Raw genomic sequence first — 23,413 nt, 5'->3', positions numbered from 1 at the left:
ATCCAACTGAACATTGGTGATCAGCGAACAAAAAGTCACATTTTCTGGACCCGCAAAGTAGCATTGTTGTTATAGGACAAATTTCCTGCTCAAATCTGTCAAAATTGCATCCAATTTAACGACGCGATCATTCGATTTCAAGGGAATTTGAATGATCACCGAGACCAACAGCCAAAGAGCTAACTAGTTCATTCAAACTTATCATGATGCGATTTGATGATTTTCTGACAAACGTATAATTAGCGCGTTCAAATAGAAAATAAATGTAAAATGCATTTAAATTAGCACCAGCACTGCTTCGATAAATGTTAAGGAATTCAAATTGATGAATACGTGAGCAGTGTGCTTCGTTCCTACTTCTGTGTAATTGGTACTCTTCATCTCTTTGAATAAATTATGTAAACTTTATGTAGCTTGAAATGGGACCGTTGTCTGATATTGAGACTTCTCATTCCTGTGCCAAACAGCCATCAAGCAACAGCTCATACAACGCCACTGTCGCCAATGAAGTTGCAATGAAAACATCTCGACAGAATAATTTCATTAATTTAAAAGATTATGGTTAAAATAAACTTTGACCAAAGAAACTTTGACAATAGAATTGCACGATTTAAATTAGTGAAAAAGGTGAATGCGGTGACTTGAGATATGCAGTAGGAATTGCATAGAACTATAACAAATTTTTTAATGATAATTTAACTCAAGCGTTCACAGTTCGAAAACATGTGTCTGTAAATTAATCTGAAATTGGTACTTGGGATGAAATTGAACGTCTCTCCGGCTGGCGCAAAATTATAATTTCCCATCATTGTACTTTAACTGAGTTTCTCTCTCCATATTGAATGAAATAGGATTTAAAAAGAGTGATGTGAAATAAAATTGAATGCGCAAAGAATGAAAATTAATCATGAGAGCAAAGAGCTGACGAAAATCATTCGAACTTTAACTCCTATTCATGAATTTGAAGGCGACTTTGATGAAATTGGGCTGGAAAACCCATATCGGCATCTTATTATCATCATCAGTATCAATGTGTTATCATGGTTATTGCGCTCATTATTGATCCAAACCGGCAAGAGATGGAAAATATGTATACAGGAATAAACAGACTCGATGAGCAAAAGATTAGACATCATAATTTCATGCATTGTAAGCATACAAGCTCTTGTCTCACTACAAAGGTATAAGGGATGAATTAAGCATACATGAGTACAAAGATATTAGTATAGATACATAGAGAGACAGACAGACAGACAGACAAATAGATACATACATACATACATACATACACTTACATACGTAAAGACGGAGGGGGAGTTTCTCTCTTGGAAGTTCAATGTACACACTCTTAGGGTGTTTGATAGGCCGTCTGTTTTTCATCCTATCTATATTCGTCTTGTTTTGTCTGGCTATGCATTGTGTATGTTTCAAAGGCGTTGACCTATAAAATGGACGCTATGAACAATGGGCGTTAAGACGTAGACCATCCCTCCCACTGCTTGACAATGAAGAATGAACTCCACGTGACAAAGGAAAATCGATAAAGAGGGTCATTTGCTCTTTTGACCGTATAATCTGCCTTTCCTATACATCTCACTTATCCAGCATCGATCGTTGACCACATGCAGGAAGCGGATCATTATAGTCGCTCAGATTTGGAATAGTCTGGACAACAATTGGTTAACAGAAGTAGAAGCTCGAGAAGTAAGAAAAAGGTCTGCTTATTATAAATTGAGGTAATTATTCCATTAAGTTTGTAAAGGAATCAAACTTACCCGATCTTTCACATTGCAGCAGCAGGGAGGTGTGAGATGGATCTCCTATATCTCCCTGCTATAGCACGAAAAATATGTCGAAAACTTGCTATTAATTCTTGCTTCTTTTGTTCGTTGTCTCTTAGACAATGATTGTTTGAGCCCATGCTCGTGTAATGGTGGACATGACCAAATAAAACGATCTGATACGAATCATCACTCATTTATTTGTATATTCCATACCTCGTTTTGTTATCGCACCTCTGGCATCGCTACAGGAATTCACAGATCCACACAAAAAATAATTGTGACTCCGGTTTCTGTTCGGAAATTGAGTTCGAAGAAAAATTGGGGAAATCAAGGTTTTGTACCCTATTGAGAAAAAAAACACAACAAACTAAAGTCCATACATCCTCAGAATTCTCGATGGACATTTGGAGAGGACAGTTGTGGGACGTGATTATTATAATCTTTGATAGTTAGTAAAGATCATACCCCCCTACACTTTTTTCAGTAGTATCTATTCACTTCCATTCGAACAATATGAAAAAAAGAACAGTCAATTTGGTATTACTTTACTTCATAAACGAAGAGAAAAAAAAGTTTCTTTAGTATGTAGCATTTCCGCACGTGGAAATTAAAAAAAAGTAATGACTGAAAACACACATTTCAATTTTTGATTGAAAAAAAAAATGAAAATAGAACAGCGAAATTACCAACATAAAAATGGAAGTAGGCCTATTTATATATAAAACTACCACACCCATCACCCAAACAATTCCCTCGCAACCTTTCCTTACAATTTCTACTTTTTACAACTAGCCTACAGCAAAACATTTCATACTTACATCTCCCCTCACACACGCACACGTACACACACGCACACATGATACACACGCATGTGAACCACAAAACACAAGCATTTGGTCTACCGGATCAAGAGTTCTGTTATTTTGACAGTGCCTCCACATTGTGAATGACCCCACTTGGCATTTTATCTCGGAGAGGTAACATTCGACGGAAATGTTTTTTTTTATGTAATCATCGTAAAAAAATGATAACATACAAATATCATATCGCGTAACAACTACATTCGTATAACCCCCTCCCCTTCCCTCCCCCCCCCCCCCAAGTATAACAGTATGAAGTATCTGCGGAATCGAGGGAGGAATTACCTGCCATCGGGACTGATTTGGTGAAATAGGTGGAGATGAAATTGGATCCACTGGGTTGTCCTACATCACGGCAAAGCTCTGAACCCACCCAGATTTGTTCGTCGTGCATTCCCACGTCACTACTCCTTCTGCGTCGCCAGTTTGGCATCTCATCTCTTTTTCTCTCTCTCCTACTCTCTCTCCCTCTCTCTCCCTCTCTCTCCTCTGATCCTCTCGAGAAACAAGGCCCTCTTGTATCCATGGCAACCAGAGTTTACAAACATTTCGCAGGAGCGTAGGTTTGACCTGCTCGGGTCATACTGTCGCTTCGTATGGGCGATCAGAATGTCACGTGATCAAAGGAAGGCGTTTCGAGTTTCTCCCATGCAGCCAATGATGACAATTTGGATCTGTATATAGGGAGTTTGTTTGTTTGTTTGCTTCATTTCCATCTGAGAAGATGTCTGGATAGCCCATATTCAGCTGCAATATAGCTGGTCTTCCATGGGGTCCAGTTAGATGTTAGAGGCGGGACCACTTCACCGGGTTAAAAACCCTGCTCTTTGCGATGAATAAAGAGAAGCGGAATCTTTTACGTGCAATGAGTTGTGACTCTCACACACGGGACCTCCATCTTATGTCCTTTCCGAGGAACATATCGAGTGTTTTGTCTCGTACTAGAGTTGGTATAAACAGGGAGGTGAGAAAAAAAAAAAAGGTTTAGTCTCGCCTCCTTGGTATAAAGAAACAAAGATTGTATTTGAAATGGAAAAAGAAAGAAAGAAAGAATGCTGACTCAAATCTAAAAAATGAAAACTGAAAAACTGAAATCGGGGGGTTACGGTCAAATGGATTGCGTACTGTATTTTTAAAACGAAGGTCTATACGGTTCAAATCCTGTCGCGACATTCGTATTCTTTGGCAAGATATTTTGTCTATTAAGTATGATTGATTATACGGTATAGATGTGCATCTGGGAGGGAACTCGACATTAGCGTAACGTAAAATGGCAACAATGCAGGTTGGAGTGTTACCCCATCCCGGGGAGATGGAGTGTTTCCCCAGGAAGAGGGACTGCCGGTTTCATTCTAGTGACTGGGGACTGTGAATAATACTGTGGAAAAGCATTACATGTATATACCCATGAAAATGAATTTCCATTGCTAATGATACTCAGTACAAAGATTCGTAACGTTGCATGATGCACCATAGTGTACACAACTATTCTTATCCCACACATTGTTTGATGCCAGGCACGTCTTTAGTATAGTAGGTTGGCTCAGTCAAAACTGTACTTTAAAGAAGCTATATAGTGTAATCTAAATTATCACTCTGCTCAACCATCACAAAATAGTTGTTTCCTGCATTTAAGCGTCCACCATAACAGCCCTGGTATAGCGAATGAAGACTTTGAAATAGCGGGGACAGTTCTAAAAGGAAACGCGTAATTGTTGTGACGTCGAGAACTCAGCGTCCCCCTGCTTGCCGGGTCCAATGGAACAAGCTCGACTTTTTTTTTTTTTCGTTTCATCAAAATACGTCTATAGTACGAATTATTACGATATGCCATGTTATAGGTCCTACTTTGATGACAAGTTAGTCCTTCTAATTGACATCTAGTCAGTTTTATTCGTTGTTATCAAGATATTCAACACAGTAAATAATCTTATAATAATGTTGGCGTTACTACCACAATTGCTACCCCCGGAGGAAAAAAAAAACACTGCAGTTTGCACGAAGGACATCTACAAGAAAACGCCTCTTACATGAAACCTTCGTTACATTATGACATGCAAACAGGACAAAGAACACTGCCCTTTTTTCCCTCCACTTTTTCAAACTAAAAACGAAAGGAAATTGGTGAGTGCGCGCATTGTCCACCAATATCCTTTGCTTTGAATGCCGCCGGATGTCGGTTTAACGAGCCTATACAGTGTGCGCATGCGCGCGTCCGCCACTCTTGGCCTCTGGATGCTCCAATACTTTTTTCTACTTGTTCAAAAACGCTCTTTCAAATCCCTCGCTCATCCCGGCTGGTAACACGGCGTTATCCACCGCGAAGGGCGTCAGATGATATAGATGCTTATCGCGCTGGCAAACGAGGAACTTGGAAATGTGAAATCCAGGCGAATGAAATAGATACCTACTTGTGTGGTTATCGGCGAATTAATGGCAACATCGAGGGCGATAATGTCGTGCCTTTTGCGGAGATGTAACAGTTCTGGAATCTAGAGTTTCTATGTTTCTTTTCCTCTCTCCTTCGTCTGCGTTGGAGAAGCTTCGTTTCTGCTTGGAGGGTTATGAGAGAGAGAGAATTAATTCGGAATATCAGTCGTCTGCGGTCTTTATCATCCACTGGTAAGCTGGTTTGTTATTATCGTTGTTCTTCAGCTTTTCTTTGAGGTGTTGTTGTGGTGGTTGTTGTAATATTGTTCTTTTAAGTTTCCGTGCGTTTTTTCGGCTCTGTAATGGGAATTAGGAGTGATTCGTTATATCGGGACATCAACGAGGCATAATTATGATCCCATCTCCTATACTTGCTCTCCACAAAGCGTGACTACACGAAAGACTTGACAACGTAATCATGAGATGTACTGTAGTCACAGTGCGTTCTAATTATTTAACCACCCCCTCCCCTCAGGAAAAATGGATTAAAAGATAAAGACTTATTTACTTTTCGATTGATAGTAACACATTTACAAATTATGGAGTATAGTATATTCAATTCAAATAAGAGACATTATCAGTTTGGGGAACGTTTGACGGGCCACTCATCTGCTGCATTGGATGGTGTATACTTGTGGCGGCCTCATGCATGTATTTATAAGCTGGTTTGAACTGATGAACAAACAGGCACGGGACATGATCACTATTGTCTTCGGAGCTACTTTTTCCTGTTCCGTTGTGTACACACTCAAGTCCAATAAGATAAATGTGACACTGGAATACGGAATGTGTTATTTCTTATTTCCATGGTGAAAACAAGTTAAACGGTGATTCTCCTCTGTGTATACGTGTGTGATGTGTTTTATGTGGTGTGTGTAAATGTGTGAACGTACACTTTTAAACTGAGATGTGTCCTTTTATAGCTGGCTTGGGCTGTTCACAAAGTTGCACATTGATTATTTTTGTTCTGTTCTGTCATCAATCCAATTGCATCAAAATGCCTCATAACATAATAATACAGAATCACACCGATGTAATACTGGTATAATATCATACTACATAATTAACCCTAAACCCATCGAGTTTGCTCTACATGAGTCTAATGTGTGAGTAATTTGCTCTATGTACCTTTTTTATCCGTTCTCCATAACTCATTTTCCTCGTTCCTCTTCTCTTTCTCTTTCATCTTCTTCGTTTTCTTTTTTTTATTCTATCATAATAGTATTGTCATTCTTCTTTTTTCTTTGTTCCTTTTTCCTTTTCTTCCATCATATAAATTCCTCCTCCGCTCACTCTTCTTGTCCCCACGTCTTCTTCCAATCCCCATATGTGATTCCTGCCCGTATCTTCACCGTAACATTCTCCCCATACTCCCATCCTGACAACTCGCCATGGCATGTTGCTCAGAGAGCCTCATACCGTTCTCCTAACACATGTCCATGTCATCATCCGTTAATGTCGTAACCAGATAACACGTTCATGCACGCATTACATTGTGTGACGCCATGAGTATAGTTTGTCAAGCCGCACGACCGAGGGCGTACAGTAGATCTGCGAGAAAACTAACTTCCACATCACAGAGAAGCATTTTGCTTTCGGTTGCCCACCACGCAATCAAAATGGCGCCATGTTCCATCTAACAATGTCTAAAATGCACCCAAGAACTAAGGACCAGTTACTTGAGAGGACACGATAAATGCATGTTTATTGTCCTTTGTATATAATACGCGGAGCCACGTACAGACCGTCGTATGTTTTCATTATATGCGTATAATAAGTGTGTGTGTGTGTGTGTGTGTGTGTGTGTGTGCGTGTGCGTGTGCGTGTGCGTGTGCGTACGTGTGTGTGTGTGTCAAATATCAGGTTTTAATTTTTGTTACTAATAGATGTCATAATATTTGTATGTAACATTACCCGAAACATATTATGTCGAAAAAAAAACAATGGAATGTTCTATTTTCCATGTTTAAATGAAGAAGAATAAAGATTAGGGGGTGTATGTTAGTGTGTGTGTGTGTGTGTGAGTGTGTGTGTGTGTGTGTGTGATGCAAATTATAATATTACCCTTTTCGTTGTATTGTGGCCACTGTAAGTTAAATGAGAAATGAGCTTACATAAAGTTTCTCAATTTTCTGAAATATCCTGCATCTTAAATATACCTATCTTTCCCGTCCCCATTGGTGCCAATTTTGCTTGAGTGCAACATAATACTTGTCTGATCCAATTAATTTGTACCGACTGCTTATAATCTGTAGGCCTATATACTCAAAATAGCTAATCACTGATTACTAAAGATTATGAAAAGTATTTTGTCATCAGTAAAAGTTAATGCCTTGCTTCTCAACATCTTATTTTTATCCAAGACCCACTATGGCTTCTACAAATATTTTTGAGGCCCAGCTATAATAGATCGAGTACAAATCTTTTTTTATCTTGATAATTTTTGGTCGTCGATTGAGAGTATTATAACATCATGGTGTGTAGTGATGATGTGTTATGGCTATATTATTATTTAACCATGTTCATCCAGACAATCTGTTGGTAATTAGTGCGCTTTTGTGGTTCTTATTTCAGTGTAATATTGTATGTTTGTCTGCTTGTTTACAGTCGGTAGAGTCAAGAGCATGATACGAGAAAATACCATTAGGCAGGCGTAGAAAACTCGCTTTGGTTGATTACTGGTGTCTCTGCATATTGTGCAGCGATGAGGACGTGTCTGATACAGTCAAGCTATGCGTTCACCCCATTTTGCTTACCATAGCTCATTTCGGACTGATACCGATAAATGAACCTGCACTCAGCCTTCTGCACTGGATTAGCACTAATCATCATTGCTGACGGCGTGTAGGACTGAATAACATGTCGATGATATTTGCAAGTTATTGGACCTGCGAGGTTTAAGTGGCCTCAACGTGCCCGTGTGAGACCAATTCCTCTCGCGCGATTGTTGATTGCTATAGATGCTAATGTTTACTGCAGAAATGACAGATCAGGCGCCAACATCATTCTTGTACGGTGTTTACTGTCGGAAGTGATACAATGTCAATGAATGCTGCATCAGTAGTGTCAGTATAATGGTGTGTGAAAAAGGTGTGCGTGTCCTCCTTTGTGGGTCCCCTACATTTCAAGCAAATCCCCGAAGCTCCCCCACCCCATTTTTTTAAAACCCCGGAAGTGGCACCCGAAATGTCCGTTTTGCCTTTGTTTCTGCTTGTTCGGTTTTTGCTTGTCAGCTGAGTAAACCCGGAAATGGCACCTGATAAACCCCCCCCCCCCACTTTTAAAAACGCAGCGCGGGCCCTGGTATGCAATAGTCAAACCTGCCTTAGCGGGCACCTTTCTAGAGCCCCCCCCCCCCCCCCCCCTTCGAGAAAACGAATGTTAAAGACCCCCTCTACTAGAGTGGTCACCTGTCTCTAACGATCACTTCTGTTTTTGCTCCCTTGGGTAGTATATATCATACACATTTGACTGTAGTTCACAATCATTGAGATTGTGACGGTTGGCCTTGCGCCTTGTATATACAATAGATTGCGTTTTAATGCATTAAAATAATGTTGAGTTGTGTCTACCACGATCTATTGTTAAGCAGCAGTCTGAAACCCATAACAAGTCTATATTCTCTTGGATGTGCCATATAATGGACCGTAATGATAACTTCAAAATAATGTGTATTTACGTTATGTTTAGTTCCTTTAAAGAAGAAATCCACCCCAAAATAGATAAACTTCAAAAGAAAGAGAAAAATATTCCCTACAGAATGATACAAAATGACAAAAATCAGTTAAGAAATAAGGAAGATATGATATTTTGAAATTTCACTTTTTTTCGGAAAACATTTCTTGGCCATTCCTTATGAACATTCAAATGAAAATTGAATGAAAATTCGAAAAAAAAAAACACGAATTTTTAGCTAATACAAGCAAACACATGCTCTCGTAACAAAATATATAAAAGTCAAAATTTTGTTCTTTTTATTTTGAGTGGTTTTAAGACAAGTTTTATATTTATACAGCTGAAATATGAGATTTTTGTCATTTCTGTATTATATATGAAATGAATAAGAAATTGTGAGAGCGTGACATCATCAACTTGCTGATTTAGATATTTATACGGCCTGGATGAGAATTGCTTTCCGAAAAAAAAAAAGAAATTTCAAAATTTCATATCTTTCTTATTTCTTATCCGATCTTCATTTTTCTATCGTTATGTATAGGGAATATTTTTCTCTTTTTTGATTTTTTTTTTAAATTTCCTCTTTAAATAACTATAGAAGACAATATGACGATAGAATATGTATTCAAACGTGAAAAGAAAAAAATAGAAAAGTAGCAGATCACTTCCATTTTTTCACTCATAAATCGCCTTCACCGTTCTTATTTCATTCAAAGAATAGTTCAGAATATGTATTTTATAAATAAATAAATATATATATATATATATATATATATATATTCTTCTTTTTTTTTCTTTTTTCTTTTTGCAGGAGGGGGGAATATAAACATCAAAAGTGAAATTTCAGGATTTACATGGGAGAGATCGAGGGAGTATATCTACTGCGACAAAGCTTAAGATTTTCTCTTATTTGTTACCGCTTGATGGCAAACATCCTCGCTTTTTATTAGATAGTTTATCTTTGTGCCGTTGACACAACTTTATCGCGTTACGCAATGCATTACACAAAAGGTATAGATTCTGAGATTTATATGCGTTCATTCTCAAGAGTATTCTCGTGTTGAATCTCGACGTTCCTTCCCCTGTGTTTTTTTTTTTCCATTGCTCCAACTAAAGCAAGCTCCACGTGCCTGTCCAACTGGCTCACTTGCAGTCGATGACATCACCAGTCGATGATATCATATCATGACCCTGTTTTATGAAGAGTTATAATTGATTATGATATAGTTGATTTCTGTCATAAATCTATGGCAGCCTGTGTGGTGAGGAAATTCAAAATCGATTATAAAATCTATTGATAAAACGGGGCCATTAATATGTCATATTGTACGATCTCGTATATAAATAGGTGAAAAAGGTTATATGAGAAGGAGGAGGGAAAAAAGAGAAGAAAAAGATAAAGGGGAGAAGAAGGTGAAGAAGACAGAAATAAGGATAGAAAGAAAGACAGAAAAGATAAGATAGAACGACAGTGATGTTAAACGTAGAAGTAATATAGACCTACAGTATAATAGAAAGTAGGAGTAAAGATTTCCCGCCCATTTTTGTTAACTCTTTCAATTTCATTAATTTGTAACTTTTCTTGCTCCTGAGAAGCTTACCTCGTTCAAATCCTAGCTGTTAATTCGCAAAATTATCATTCATAATTATTCGTCCTTTTATATTTCAATCGAATTTAAGAATTAAGCATTAAATTCCGTCAACTGTCAGTGAAATTCGTCTCTGCCGTTGTAAAGATATTATGAGGATCAAAGTCGTCGAATTTTAAACAAATCTATCATTATGTTAATTGATATGCCTCTATATGGAGGGTAAACCAGCGAGTAAATAAATGATCGCATCTTATATGCTATGAGTAGACCTATATAGCACTGTGAGTATATATACCTGGTAGTCCATCATTTTACGTATATTGTCTACTTTATTCGAGTTTTTTTTTTTTTTAACTGACTGTCAGTTTATCATGATACTACAACTATTACGATGTCTTCTTACACAGAACTTTTATTACTGCCGTTTTAATACCTCAACTATACTGGTTCATCATAGCTTCAGTTGTGGTGCTGCTACATCAGTGCTAACTATAATATTTTATCATTGATCACTGCTTATGCTATAAAGTAGTTTTTTCCCTGTCAATTAATGTTTATCGAATAACATCAAGCAAAAACAATGACAGGAATCATAACAAAGAGCTATAACATTGTGCCCTAAAACTGCAAATATTAAAGTATTTAAAGTTCAAGTTAACTTTTCCCCATCTCAACATGATAGTGAATGATAAGTGAATGTTCTAACCTTGACTTACAGAATAGTGTACATGCCTAAAATTCAATGAATCAGAATTACGGGAGCTGTATTACATTGCTGATTATTGATAGATTTTCACTTATCTTAACAAAACTGTGGTGTTTAGCAATTACTATGTAAATGAGAAGAAGCAATGACATCATCTTTTCAAGTCCCCCATCCGGTTGCACGCACACACACAATTTCGTATTTTGATAAAGAATGAAAAAAAAAAAGTGAAATCACTTTCCAAACTCTCTCTCTGTCACTCTTCACCTTTCTTTTTCTTCAACTTTATCCAATGTCTATACATTTTTAAAGATATTCATCAGATTACCTATCTCTTGTTTATCTGCTTTTTTTCGATACCCAATTCGACTTGAACATGCAGTGGCCTTTATAAAAGACAGTTTTGAAAGGAAAATATGACTAAAAACTCTGGACGATCCATCACATTCTTCCATAAACAGCAAAAATGGGCGTGGCGACAGGGGTTCAAAACCGGACTTCCAATGTTACAGGAAGCAACTGGAAGAGTCTAATGGTAATAATGGACTTGGGTCGTCACAATAAAATTGAGTGGTCCCCTTGGGCACAACTTTCTTGATTTCTTTGTGACTAGAAGGTTTAGAATTTAAATGCCTTCTTGTTAACCATGTTTCAACAAGCAAACTAGTGTCTTAATACACTTCTTCCAAATATCGAGGGCACTCGGGACTTCCCGAAATAATGTACAAATTTGTTGATATATGGGGGGAAAAAGAAGAGAAAAAAATCCATCTGTTGTATTAGTAAGTCGAAAGTGGTGTGATATGGCAATCGCTTGAGAGTACATTATCTTTTGTGTAGTGCGTAAGAAATATAGTTCCGTGCAAGCGCCTGTGTATTCATATCAACACAACCTTAGATTCTTGCTCTTGAAATAAGTGCGCGCTGTGTGTGTGAAATTCGGCTGGCCCGACTGAGGATCTACCCTGTGCTGTGTAGTAGGAAAACGCCTTGGAAATATATCATAGGATTCGTAACTGTGTTGGCTTTTTGGAAATTTAGTTGCAGGAATACACTGCAAAACTATTTTAGACCAAGGTAAGTTCATAAGATTGCTTGCATTTGGTTTAGGATGCTTTGGTATTTGAGTTACACTCTTCGGGTGTGTGCATTCTGCTGTTGTACAGACCTCCATCGGAGCAAAGGTGTTCAACGGCCAAGTAAGTCGCCGAACCTAGCGGCAGACATAACGGTATGGCTTCGCGTGTGTCACACTGCACGGTTTACTCTGTGTGACTGCAGTTTACTCCAGTCACAGCTTGCAGCTCGGGCTGCAGCGGCGAAGCTAAATTCAAGCCTTTATCAAGGCTAACATTTCGTTTTAATATTAGACGCCGCTTCAACACGGGAGGACGAAGACACTGTTCATCATAATCAGCATTCGCCCGAGCCAAATAACCATTTTCGGTTGAGCCAAATCGTAGCTCGGTTGACATCATTCGATGATACAGATGGAGAATCACAATTGAACGTTGCGTTAGAATCAATTTCAGTGTTCGCCCATTTCATGCCATCATGCCCATCCCCCATCACAGAATCGACTGTACCCCTTAGTCGTAGACTTAGTAAAGTAACTTGTATTAGTTTTAGTTGTACTGTTTGTAGCTGTAGATATTCTAGATGACGATGACCCAGGGTCTGGGTTTATACTCTTGCAGATGTGTATTAAACGTTTCATACAATGATGATGATGATGTGATTTCATAACCCTACCTACACAGTCTATCGTATCAAAGTTTGTTAACCCTTAATTTTGCCGTTTATTTTTAAGTAGGGCCCATGCTAAATACTAAAATAGTATACAGGAATATGTTTTGATCCCTTTAATTGCCGAAAGAGAACATAACGATTTGTGTATATAAATTTGTGGAATATATTTGAATGTGAAGAATGCAAAAACTGGTTGTTTTAAGAAGAATCTTTTTTAGATCATCTCTAGAATAAGATGTTGGACCTAGAAATTGTGTAAAATTGATTATTTAATTAATGAATAGATCATCTATTCGTGATTGAACTCCTGACCTCTCTACTACTAGTGTAGGATATTGATCTGTTGACATATCTGGTCTAATAAATGTTGATGCAATTCCTTCAGCTCATTATTTTGATTTTTACTGTTGTGATACTGCTACAAAAGTGACATTTTCCAATGCCCTTTGAGATGCGTGACTTGACAGTGCGTCTTGAATGGGGATGATGGGACCCCCTCCCCTCGCTGCCCCACCAAAGGAGTAGACAGAGCTCCACATACCCACAATGCACTCCTAATGTGTAGCTAAAAAGTCCTATCCCATCTCACCCAGTGCTCACATGCAAAATTCTGTATCAGGAAGATTAAGAAAACGAAAAATGAAATTCAGCTCTGCAATCTTTGTAGGAATTGTCATAATGGGTCACAGTCTTCTATCTATTGTGAAAAATAATTGTTGAAGTGTGTGCTACATTGTTTGTAATTTTTGAAGGACATTGTGGAAAGTACACTTCTATATTTAAGCAAGCCTGAGCAAGGTATTGCAGTACATACTCATAGAGTGGGAATGATATTAAAGTTTTAAAACACCGACAGAGCTTACAAGTTCTGTAGTTCCACTTTTTAACATTAATTTGTGGATTCACACAATTATACACCTGTCTATGGAGTGAAAGACCAATTATATGTACATTTATGTGTACCACTATCATGCATGGTGGGGGTGATAGGGAGCTGTGTAATAAGCAACATAACGCTTCATGCTGGGTATTTGACAAGTCAAGCCAGCCGTGGTATTGCCATGACAAGACATTGAGGAGGAGTGAACGTGATTGCTCGAAGGAGATTAGGCATTGTTAGGAGCAGCAGGGGTAGTTCAAATGTATTATTACAGAAATTGCCATATGCCTGTAGTTTACAATCATCTTCTACGAAAAAGCAGATGCTGCTCAAGTGCCAAAAGTGCAGACAGGCTTTAACATAAAGAAAGAAACAGCTACAGTAGTATACAGCTGATGATGTGTTCTCTACTTTTGGTTCAAAGGTATAAAATGTACAGAATAGTACATTGTAGGTTTAGCAGTCATTGGCATGTATTATCAAAAACAATAGATTAGGATTTTTTTCTTTGTAGTTTAATTTGCTTCTGTGATCTTGTTTGTAGACAGTGAACTGCTGATCATCGAGTTAAAACCTGAATGCCTTCAGTCATTTTTTTCAGTATTTCATATTTTTCACATATTACAAATTTATATCATTATTGTCATATTGCCAGTAAAAATTGTAGGTCAAGATTTGTAGTACAGTCATATTTGAGGGGATCAATTATCAGTTATATTTTTAAAGTTCATTATACAGGGAGTGATTTTTACTGGTCATGGACCGTCAGACCAGTGCCAGTGTGCAGCGTTGCATTATACATGAATGATAGCACATTGGGCCAAAAGTACAGTGTATTTTGTTGGGTTGTAAAATGTGCACATACACAAAATAAAGTATGATGTCTCTCAGTCTCTGAAGTGAGCCTGTGAGCGAAGTATTTAGCCTCTCATGCACAAATTAAATTCAGTGTTTCAGTCAAAATGCAGCACTGATCTAAAAGATTTGTTGCCATTTAACAAGCGCAATGGCCTATAGATATGAATGATTCAATGGAGCTTGTTTACTCTGTAAACACAAACGCTTCAGAAGTTAGATATGTAGACCATGGTCTACCATTGTAGTCCCATTTTCAGTATGATTTCAGAGAAGTTGTAATCAGATATGCATGATACACAGTCCAAACTAAACTTGTTCGGTGCCAAATGCATAGTAATGCAAAGCACCCTATGTAAACCTTGTACTTGAGAAGTTCATTGAAATATAGACCTACATGTACAAATGTGTCCTTGTCAATTAGTGTCCCTAATTGGCCTTAAAATCATCAGGTAAATTGGTCCAAAGTCTCATGCTGTCTTGTGGAATGGCTGATGCTCAGCAGTGCTTATGCTGTTCTGGTTCTAAAGTGTGTCATTTTCATTGTTTGTTTTGGAGATACAGTGTACCATACCATACAAGCCATCTGGACTTATCACACCAGAGAGCACACAGTAAATGAACCTTTGCCTTCATGATACACTGTATAGCGCAATGGCGGAGAAAGCCTTGGTGTAACTCTAGTCTCAAGTTATGTGTGTACACACTTCTGACTAACTTGGAGGTATTTTCTCTCTGACTGGCCCATTATCATGATAGCATCCACACAGCAAACAAATCAGAGGAAATGCAGGATAAGTCATACCAGTCTTGTTGATACAGCCGTCTTGGGTTGAAAGGAAAAAAAATATCTTCAAGAAGAAAAGAGATAGAAAATGAAAGACTCTTGACAGTGATAGAGTGGAGGGAGTTTGAGTCATGGCTTTGCAAAGTTGATAATGTCTCTCTTCATTTGCTGTTACCCTCCTTTGATAAACTGTTCACTAAGTACATTGTACAATGTGTCAACCCTACAGACATTAATAACAACTCAGAATTTTAGAGAACACCTGAATATCAAGTGGTCATGAGTTCTATACACCTGTAGACTGTGTGTACAAGTGTACTTAAGTCATGGGTTTTTAATAGCTTTGTCTCACTATTTTTCATGGTTCTTTGAAATATTTTCTCAAAATTATGAAAGGGATTGATCAGAGATTTTTTTTTCATGTATCACTTTACTAGCCCAATATTACTACATCAAACCTTCTTCATGGTTCATCTACAGAATTGTACCTCATACATGCACATGTACACATTGTGCACTTGAACATTGTTCAAGATACAATGTACTCAAAAAAGAAATATAATGCAAATTGATAAAAGCATAGCTGCCTCATTCTCCTAACTCTGGTGAAGGGACTCATGTGGTCTTATACTAATGTACACAATACAGATTGTATGCACAGTGAGGGAGTGAGTGAGATGGTCTTTGGAGAAATACCTCCTCATTGTGTATTGCAAATGTAGTCGCCAGACCATCGCTTCTCTTCTTAACAGTGTAGGAAATTGTCATTAAGCCTGGAGGCATTTGCAGAGAATTACAATTATTGTTCGCACAGATACAGATTGTGCAGCGGGTAGAGGAAATCAGTCATTTAGGGAGGGGGGCTTCGGCAGTCCAGGTAGTGCAAATGATTGGGCCCAGTGGTTTGTGAATGTTTCTCGTTAGGAAGTCGGGTTGTTTGCTTTCACTAATGCGCTGAAAAAAAAATGATATCAAGATATCTTTGCTGTATATTTTCGCTGAACACCATTCACTTTGATTAGTAACAAGTTTATCCACTTGTATAGTGTACATTGTATACTAGCACGCACTTGTACAGTGTACATACACACAATTTGTAAACATGTATTGTATCTGTACACATACATATGTCATTTGATATTTGTACATTTTGTGTAGGTAGGTTTTTTTTTTGGAGGGGGGGGGGGAAGGGGTGGGGTGTGAATGTATGCAAGCACATGTTACCATGTACTGTGTGAAGAAGAAACATCTGCTACTGTACACTTACTGTACCTAACACTTACCGGTATTCACAGAGACTGCACTATTGTCGTGTCCATACCAGTTTAGAGACTGTGGATTACAATTAATGTGAAATTGCATGCAGACTTGGTTGATACATTGTATTGTTAACATTGCTTCAAGTGGAAGAGTGCATAGTGTGAGTTTTTAAAGAAATTATAAATGTGATTTCAAGGTGCAGTTGGCGGTAGTTGGCTGGAACTATGTGTATTTTAAAATTTAAAATTCTAAATTCTAATGTTTTGTGTACAAATATTTGATAAAGAACATGTATGAGAAATGGAATTTGTTTCATGTTCACAAATGTCAGAGAATTAACTACTTCCTTTTATAATTGTATTGAATGGTATTTTCATTCTTGGCAGGTTTTTGACACATAGAGTTTCTCTACTTTGCTGTTCATTACATTGCAGGAGCCAGTAGACATAGGCCGTGAGCCATGTCCGTGGAAATGGAAAACAACGGTGTGAAGTGGGACACCAACAATGAAGAGAGCAGCTTGGATGATGGAGGAGCCAAGCTGTTCGAACGCTCCCGAATCAAAGCTCTAGCAGGTGAGATAGGACAGAAACTCTTTTCCCCCTTACCGTCTTCACATGAATCTTCAGAAGAAAAAGTTGTGCCAAAGCTGTAAAGGATGTACAGTGGCTGTGCTGTAAAAGTGTAAATTTTCATGGTGTGGAAATTTTCACTTGTTTCACATGATGGGAAAGTAATGAAAGTAGTGCAAAAATAAAACCACACAAATTTTATTGCTTGTTATTCAGTATGCAGTACTACAAGTTTATATTATTGTGATCCTGTGGAATCAAACAAAAATGAAATTTATCTTACCTTGCCAAGTGCGGAAATTAATCATAAAAAAAAAAACACCCCAAAACCCAACTTTTTAACTAAGTATTGCATCTTCCTGTCTGATGCATTATCTATTGTAATTGTTTAATATTTTACAGACCAAGACCATTCTAGAACAATGATTAAGCAGTTGGATTAATGACATTGTAGCAATACAGATTCATTTCATGAAGAAGCAAGCTTAAAATTTCAAATGTGGGTACTTTCAATTAGGAGAGTGTGTTTTAGAGATAGCTTGTCGTAGAATTCAAGAAATGGTGTGGTTTTGATAGCTTCTCAGAGACAAATAATTGTAAAGCAATGGCATTAAAGCACTTTGTTACAATATCAAGACACATTTCTGTGATGAGAGTGTGATTTGTAGTCATTCACAATAAGCATGAAAGATTGCAAAGCTTTGATACAATGTAGCAAGTTTCTTTAATGCAATTACAAGTTGTACTTCTTCCTTATCACTCCAGATGAACGTGAAATGGTGCAGAAGAAAACATTCACAAAATGGGTGAATTCACATTTACAAAGAGTCGGATGTCGAATCGTGGATCTATATACGGATTTATACGATGGACGTATGCTCATCAAGCTGCTAGAAGTTTTGTCGGGAGAGAAACTGGTGAGTACTTGAAAGCCATCGCAAAATGGTCTGCGATGTCAGCCAAAATATTTAAATTGTTAAATTGCAAAGTTTGGTTTTTTTTTTTTTTTTATTATTCCACTGATGCTTTTCCATCCCATAGAGGCAGACTTTTAGTGACAGTCCGGAGGATATCAGCAGAATAACAGCAAAAATCATTGCTCATGGATTCACTTGTCTTTTTTTTCAATTCATTTTGTAAATTATTTGGTGTCTGGTAACAATGTATATTGTATTAATTAAGACACCGATGTCCTCAAACGTCTGACTTGATTAGATCTGATGCATTCCAGGGTTATGATAGTTAAATACAATTGGAGACATTGAAGGGGAGAAAGAGAGAGAGAAATAGAATGAAAAGGATTATGATGTCATCCTGCTGGAATGAATTTTTGTTAACCTTTAGGAATTACGATTTGTAGGACCCTAATTATAAACATCAAATGCTTCAGATATCTAAATTGTATTTTTGACAGTTGACATACTTTCTACATGTGTATCAAGATTATCGTAAACCTGTTGCTTGGGTTTAGTGAAAAGCACTGAGGAAATTTAAGCTTTCTTCATCTTCAAAAGAGTAGGCTAATTTTTCATAAGGGATGCTGCTAGCCTGTGCAAAAAGCTGTACAGTATGGGTAATACCCACAGTACACTACACGTTAAAATCTGTGATCATATAGTGGCACAGCAGATGGACCTATTATTACACACACAGTGATTGCTGTGGTGGTGTGTATTGCTCAATGCTCTCCCTCTCCCATTCTCCCTCGCAAAAGGGTGTGTCATCCAGGTTGTATTCTGTGTGGCATGATGCTCGTTTGTGCATACTCAGTACACAGGCAGACTGGTGTGCTCCCTGCTGGATGCTGGCTGTTTATGTATGCCCATACACTACTCTATACACACACACACACTGCTGGGGAATGTGTGACCTCGTCCTCTCCCCATCACTTTGTGTATTTATGGTACACTTGTGAGGCAGTGACATCATTGCTAGACAGTGTGCTGTACAACTCGAAAAATGTATTCATATCATATCTCTGGGTGCACTTGTAGGTTTCCATCACACATGAAATATAATGTAGGTCATCATTTTGTGTCAAATGTACAGTGTATGCTTACACAATAGATTGAGGGAATGTGGGATGATATACCAGGGTATATGATAAACATAATTTGAAGACGTGGATGTACAGGGTTTTAGGTAAAACATTGCTTACTTGGTACTCTGTACAGTACATGACTTTTACAATGTAAATCATTGCATAACACGTGTATACATGTATGTAAGGTATTTGTGTGCAATTTATGTTTTGCAGTGCAAACGCATTCTAAAGATTTTCAAGTTCAGCAATTTTAGCTTAGAACATAAAATACTAGGATTAGGCCTACACATACACATGAGATGTGTTTGATGTCACTCAAATATTTATTGCCCGTGTCAAATTTTGTCAATTTGAGAAATTCCAGGGATTTATAAGATATTTCATTATTGTGCTATCGTGTTTTGTGTAATCTCAGAAATATAGAGGTTTTTGTAAGGTGTCTATTACAGTGATTGTATTTGCATAGATCTATTTCAAACACACCAAGCATTCAAGTGTTTGGATATTGTTTTCTGGGGGTGTAGGAAGGCAACACAAAATATAGATTGTAACAAGGGAACAATAAAGCTCATAGGCCTTAAATTACAATTCACATTGTTCGTGAATTGTAGATTGCATTAAAGGTCCTGTATGCATGGTGGGGATGTTCTGGTGATATAAAGCAGGGCCCATACCAATGTAATGTAATGGTTTAGTATCAGGACTATCAATGCATTCTGTGGAAAAGTTTAGGAGGTATGGTCTGTGTAGGCCTACAAGTGTATATGGTAGTACACATTGTATGACAAATCAATGTACATGTACAACTTTATAGTAAATTACGAGAAACCTACTTTACCAATGCAGACATGCCTACATGTACGTTGTAGCTCAATGGCATTTAACACAGATCTTTGTATATTTACAATGTATTTAAAAAGCCCACAGTACCCAGCATTGGGCCACCAATATGCGAGTTTCATCACATATTATTAAATGGGTTAGTCAAATACCGGTTAGTGATTGGCTAAACACAGTCACGTGATGGAGGCACATTGGTTATGTTCGCCCATGGGCAGAACATTTTTGTAATGTTCTCCCATGGGAAAACATTTTCACGTAACAAATGACAAACGATACCAAACGATTAAACAATCATATTTTTCACACAATCGATAGGATAAATTTGCCTATTCCATACAATGTGAAAAAGCAGATTTGACTAACCCATATAATATAACAGATGATGACTTTTGTTGTCGGGAACATGTACCAAACATTCCACCCTCAGGGTTTGAAATGCTATTTCGGGAGGCTATAAGTCCCTCGACTTCGTCTCAGGACTTATAACCTCCCTCAATAGCATTTCAAACCCTTTGGGTGGAACATTCAGTATGTTCCCTCCCCCGCCAGTCATCATCTATATATTGTTGACTGCAGACATTGTGTACCATATGGGGGCTTTATTATCCTCCCAAGTGGAGTCCATGTACAGTACTGTGTTTCCCGCCAAGAAATCACAATGGAGATTGATCATAGTGTTTGTGTTCAAAGTCTGAGTCAAGTGTGCTGCTGCAGTTAATAAAAGTTGCATTTATATTGTACATTGCTCATGCACATTTGTTACCCTGTAAGTGGTTCAGTACACTGATAATGCACTTCGTACTCTATACAGTTGTAGGCCTCTGGGGTGTATGTATTACTAGTATTATGACAGATGTACATTATTACAGGGCTTCTTCTTTACAAGTGCATTATGTACATTGTATGTATAAAGCTTGAATGCAAAAACAACATTTTCTATGCTTTTTTGTGGCTTTTTTTTTTAGAAAAGTGATCTCATAGAGAATTTTTTTTCACCGATACTACACTCGTTACATAACAAGAAATATTTTGAAGATCTATACAATGTAAGTTATATATATTGTGAAGATATTAGAATTGATATATATTTTGGTTATTTTCTTTGTTTTTCAGCAACCGTAATTTCAAATATCTCAAGTTGATAAGAATGGATATTATCTTAATCGGTTTTGACATTAAAATTTTCATGAATTTGTTGGTTTGTCAAACTTCTGCTATTCAATTTATTGTGTCTTTAAAGATGACAATCATTCTGCACATACAGCAGTCTTGCCAACTGTTTCTACTTCATTTGAGTATTCATTTTTTCCGAGGAAAGAAAAAGCTTTATCAATATGTACATTTGTATTACTCTTTAATGACCATCTGTTGGTAGAATAGTGGTGGAGATTGATGAAATTCCTATCTTTGCAAATGTTAATCCTATTTCCCCCTATTTTTAGAAGCTGTAGAGATGGGAGGTACAAATTTGTATACACATGTCAACAGTAAACTCCTGTAAAGCATCAATATTCAGTGACTCGTGTAATCAAACAGATAATAGGCAGTGATTATTGAGAGTCACAAGCGAGAATACTAAATGTTGAAATTCAAAGTCGGTCGACTGAATACACATAAAGCCTATTGTATATTTGTACATGTTAACCTGCTGAGGACGGACTGATTTTGCTAAAACACGCGTTTCCTACAGATACAAATTGTACCTACCCGAGTATACTCGGGACTCGTCCTCAACTCAACGGGTTGACATTGTATGTTTGAAGGTTGTAGAAATATGTTCCAGCCACGCCTGCTCTGTTATGTACAAACAATGTACATGTACAGTGTACAGTACATGGATTTAAATTCATCAGGGCTCAACAGTAACTTTGTCTCTGGTAGCCTGTTCAGGCCACTAAAATCATTGAATTTGAAATGTTAATGGCCCAAAACAGAAGTACTAAGGTGCTACATGTAAATAAAAGAAAATGTGTAGCAATCTACACGTATTGTACATTGTATTTTGAATCTTGGTTATGCGATCGGTCCATCAAAAGATATGCTTTTTGAAAATTTTGAGGCCAGATATCAATTTTTAAGTTGGTCTTGGGCCACTATCAATATTGAGCCCTGTCACGTAGCACAGTGTCTTTGAAACAATGTCATACATGTACCACTCCTTAAAATTAGAAGAGCTACACTGTACAATGTACGGTACTGTATGTACATTTTAATACCAAAGGGGCACTATAACAGGGAAATTGCTTCTTGCATTCAAAGCGAAGGCAACTTTTAATACTATGAAGACTCATTTAATACTAGGTAGACTCATTCCAGATGACATTTTCATTCACAAGTGAACCTTCAAGGGCCAGACAAGAGAATTGATCCCATCCGCATATGTACAGCAGAGATTACCAAACACAGCCCGCCCACACAGTTCCACTTGGTTTCGTTGAGCCAAGAAAAGAACCCAGTCGAGATGTGCACCTCTTGTATTTGCTCACTGCGGAGTGAGTCATCCCAGGCAGGCTCACTGAAACGTGGCGAGAACACAGCATGTGGATGGGCAGTGTGGGAGTGGAGGAGTTGTGTCACATACATTGTACTGTACGACCCACCGACTGACAGTGGAAAGATAGCGCACAGTTGTACATATATGTACATTGTATGAAGCAGTCGAGAGAATGAAAGCAATTTTCCCACTCATATGTCCGGTGGCTTCACACCGCTGTAAGTGAAGAGAAAGGGCAAAGATAGTCCGAGACCCAGGCAAAAAAAAAAGTGATGGGGGGGGGGGGGGAACAAAAGTAGGGAGGTAGAAAAAGAGATATCTCTGATTGTCTGGTCTCCGCTTCCCATTTTATCAACCCTGGGAGGAAGGCTTCCTTTCAATTTGCAACCAGTCCTGCCACAATGAAAGCCTGACCCTGGAGCAATGTGCTTATTATTAATTCAATGCGTTCTTCGAACCACTGTTGGGGAAAAAAAAAAACATGTCAGGGATATTGGTCCCTTGATACTCTGTTATCTTCTAGTCTCCCCCATACATGTACTGTACAATGTACAAGTGTATAATTGTAGTTCTGGTGATGAAGAGGAGTTATGATATTGTAGGCCTACAGTGTACATTGTATAAAGATGAAAGTGTTCAAGGCAACTTTTTTTGTTTGTTTGTTTGTTTGTTTGGTTTTTTTTTTTAGGTAGAAAAACTGATAATTTTTCGCGAGTTGCCTCTGACATTCAATGCATATAGTGTAGACAAACTTTCTTGTGCATGCGAACATTCCTCGTTTTACAGTATCATGTTGCAGAGAAGCTTGAAGGGTTTAAATGGCGTACATTTAATTTCTTACATGTACTGTATTTTCCAATAATGCACATTGTATTGACATTA

General features: G+C 37.7%; 1 protein-coding gene across 1 annotated transcript in view; it reads left to right on the top strand.

Annotated features, from left to right (window-relative positions):
* The first annotated feature begins 11,965 nt into the window (after nt 1-11,965).
* LOC139712758 (spectrin beta chain, non-erythrocytic 1-like) overlaps nt 11,966-23,413 on the top strand; it is a 68,686-nt gene continuing 57,238 nt past the window's right edge. The window contains exons 1-3 of the mRNA XM_071624552.1: nt 11,966-12,124; nt 17,013-17,153; nt 17,916-18,067. Coding sequence (XP_071480653.1) covers nt 17,039-17,153; nt 17,916-18,067 — 267 coding nt within the window. The 5' untranslated portion in view covers nt 11,966-12,124; nt 17,013-17,038. The remainder of the gene's footprint in view (nt 12,125-17,012; nt 17,154-17,915; nt 18,068-23,413) is intronic.

Source organism: Diadema antillarum, unplaced genomic scaffold (genome assembly GCF_040938485.1).
Source record: "Diadema antillarum isolate AM-2024a unplaced genomic scaffold, OU_Dant_1.0 seq00001849_RagTag, whole genome shotgun sequence".
NCBI lineage: Eukaryota > Metazoa > Echinodermata > Echinoidea > Diadematoida > Diadematidae > Diadema > Diadema antillarum.
This window is presented reverse-complemented; position numbering and strand designations above follow the sequence as displayed.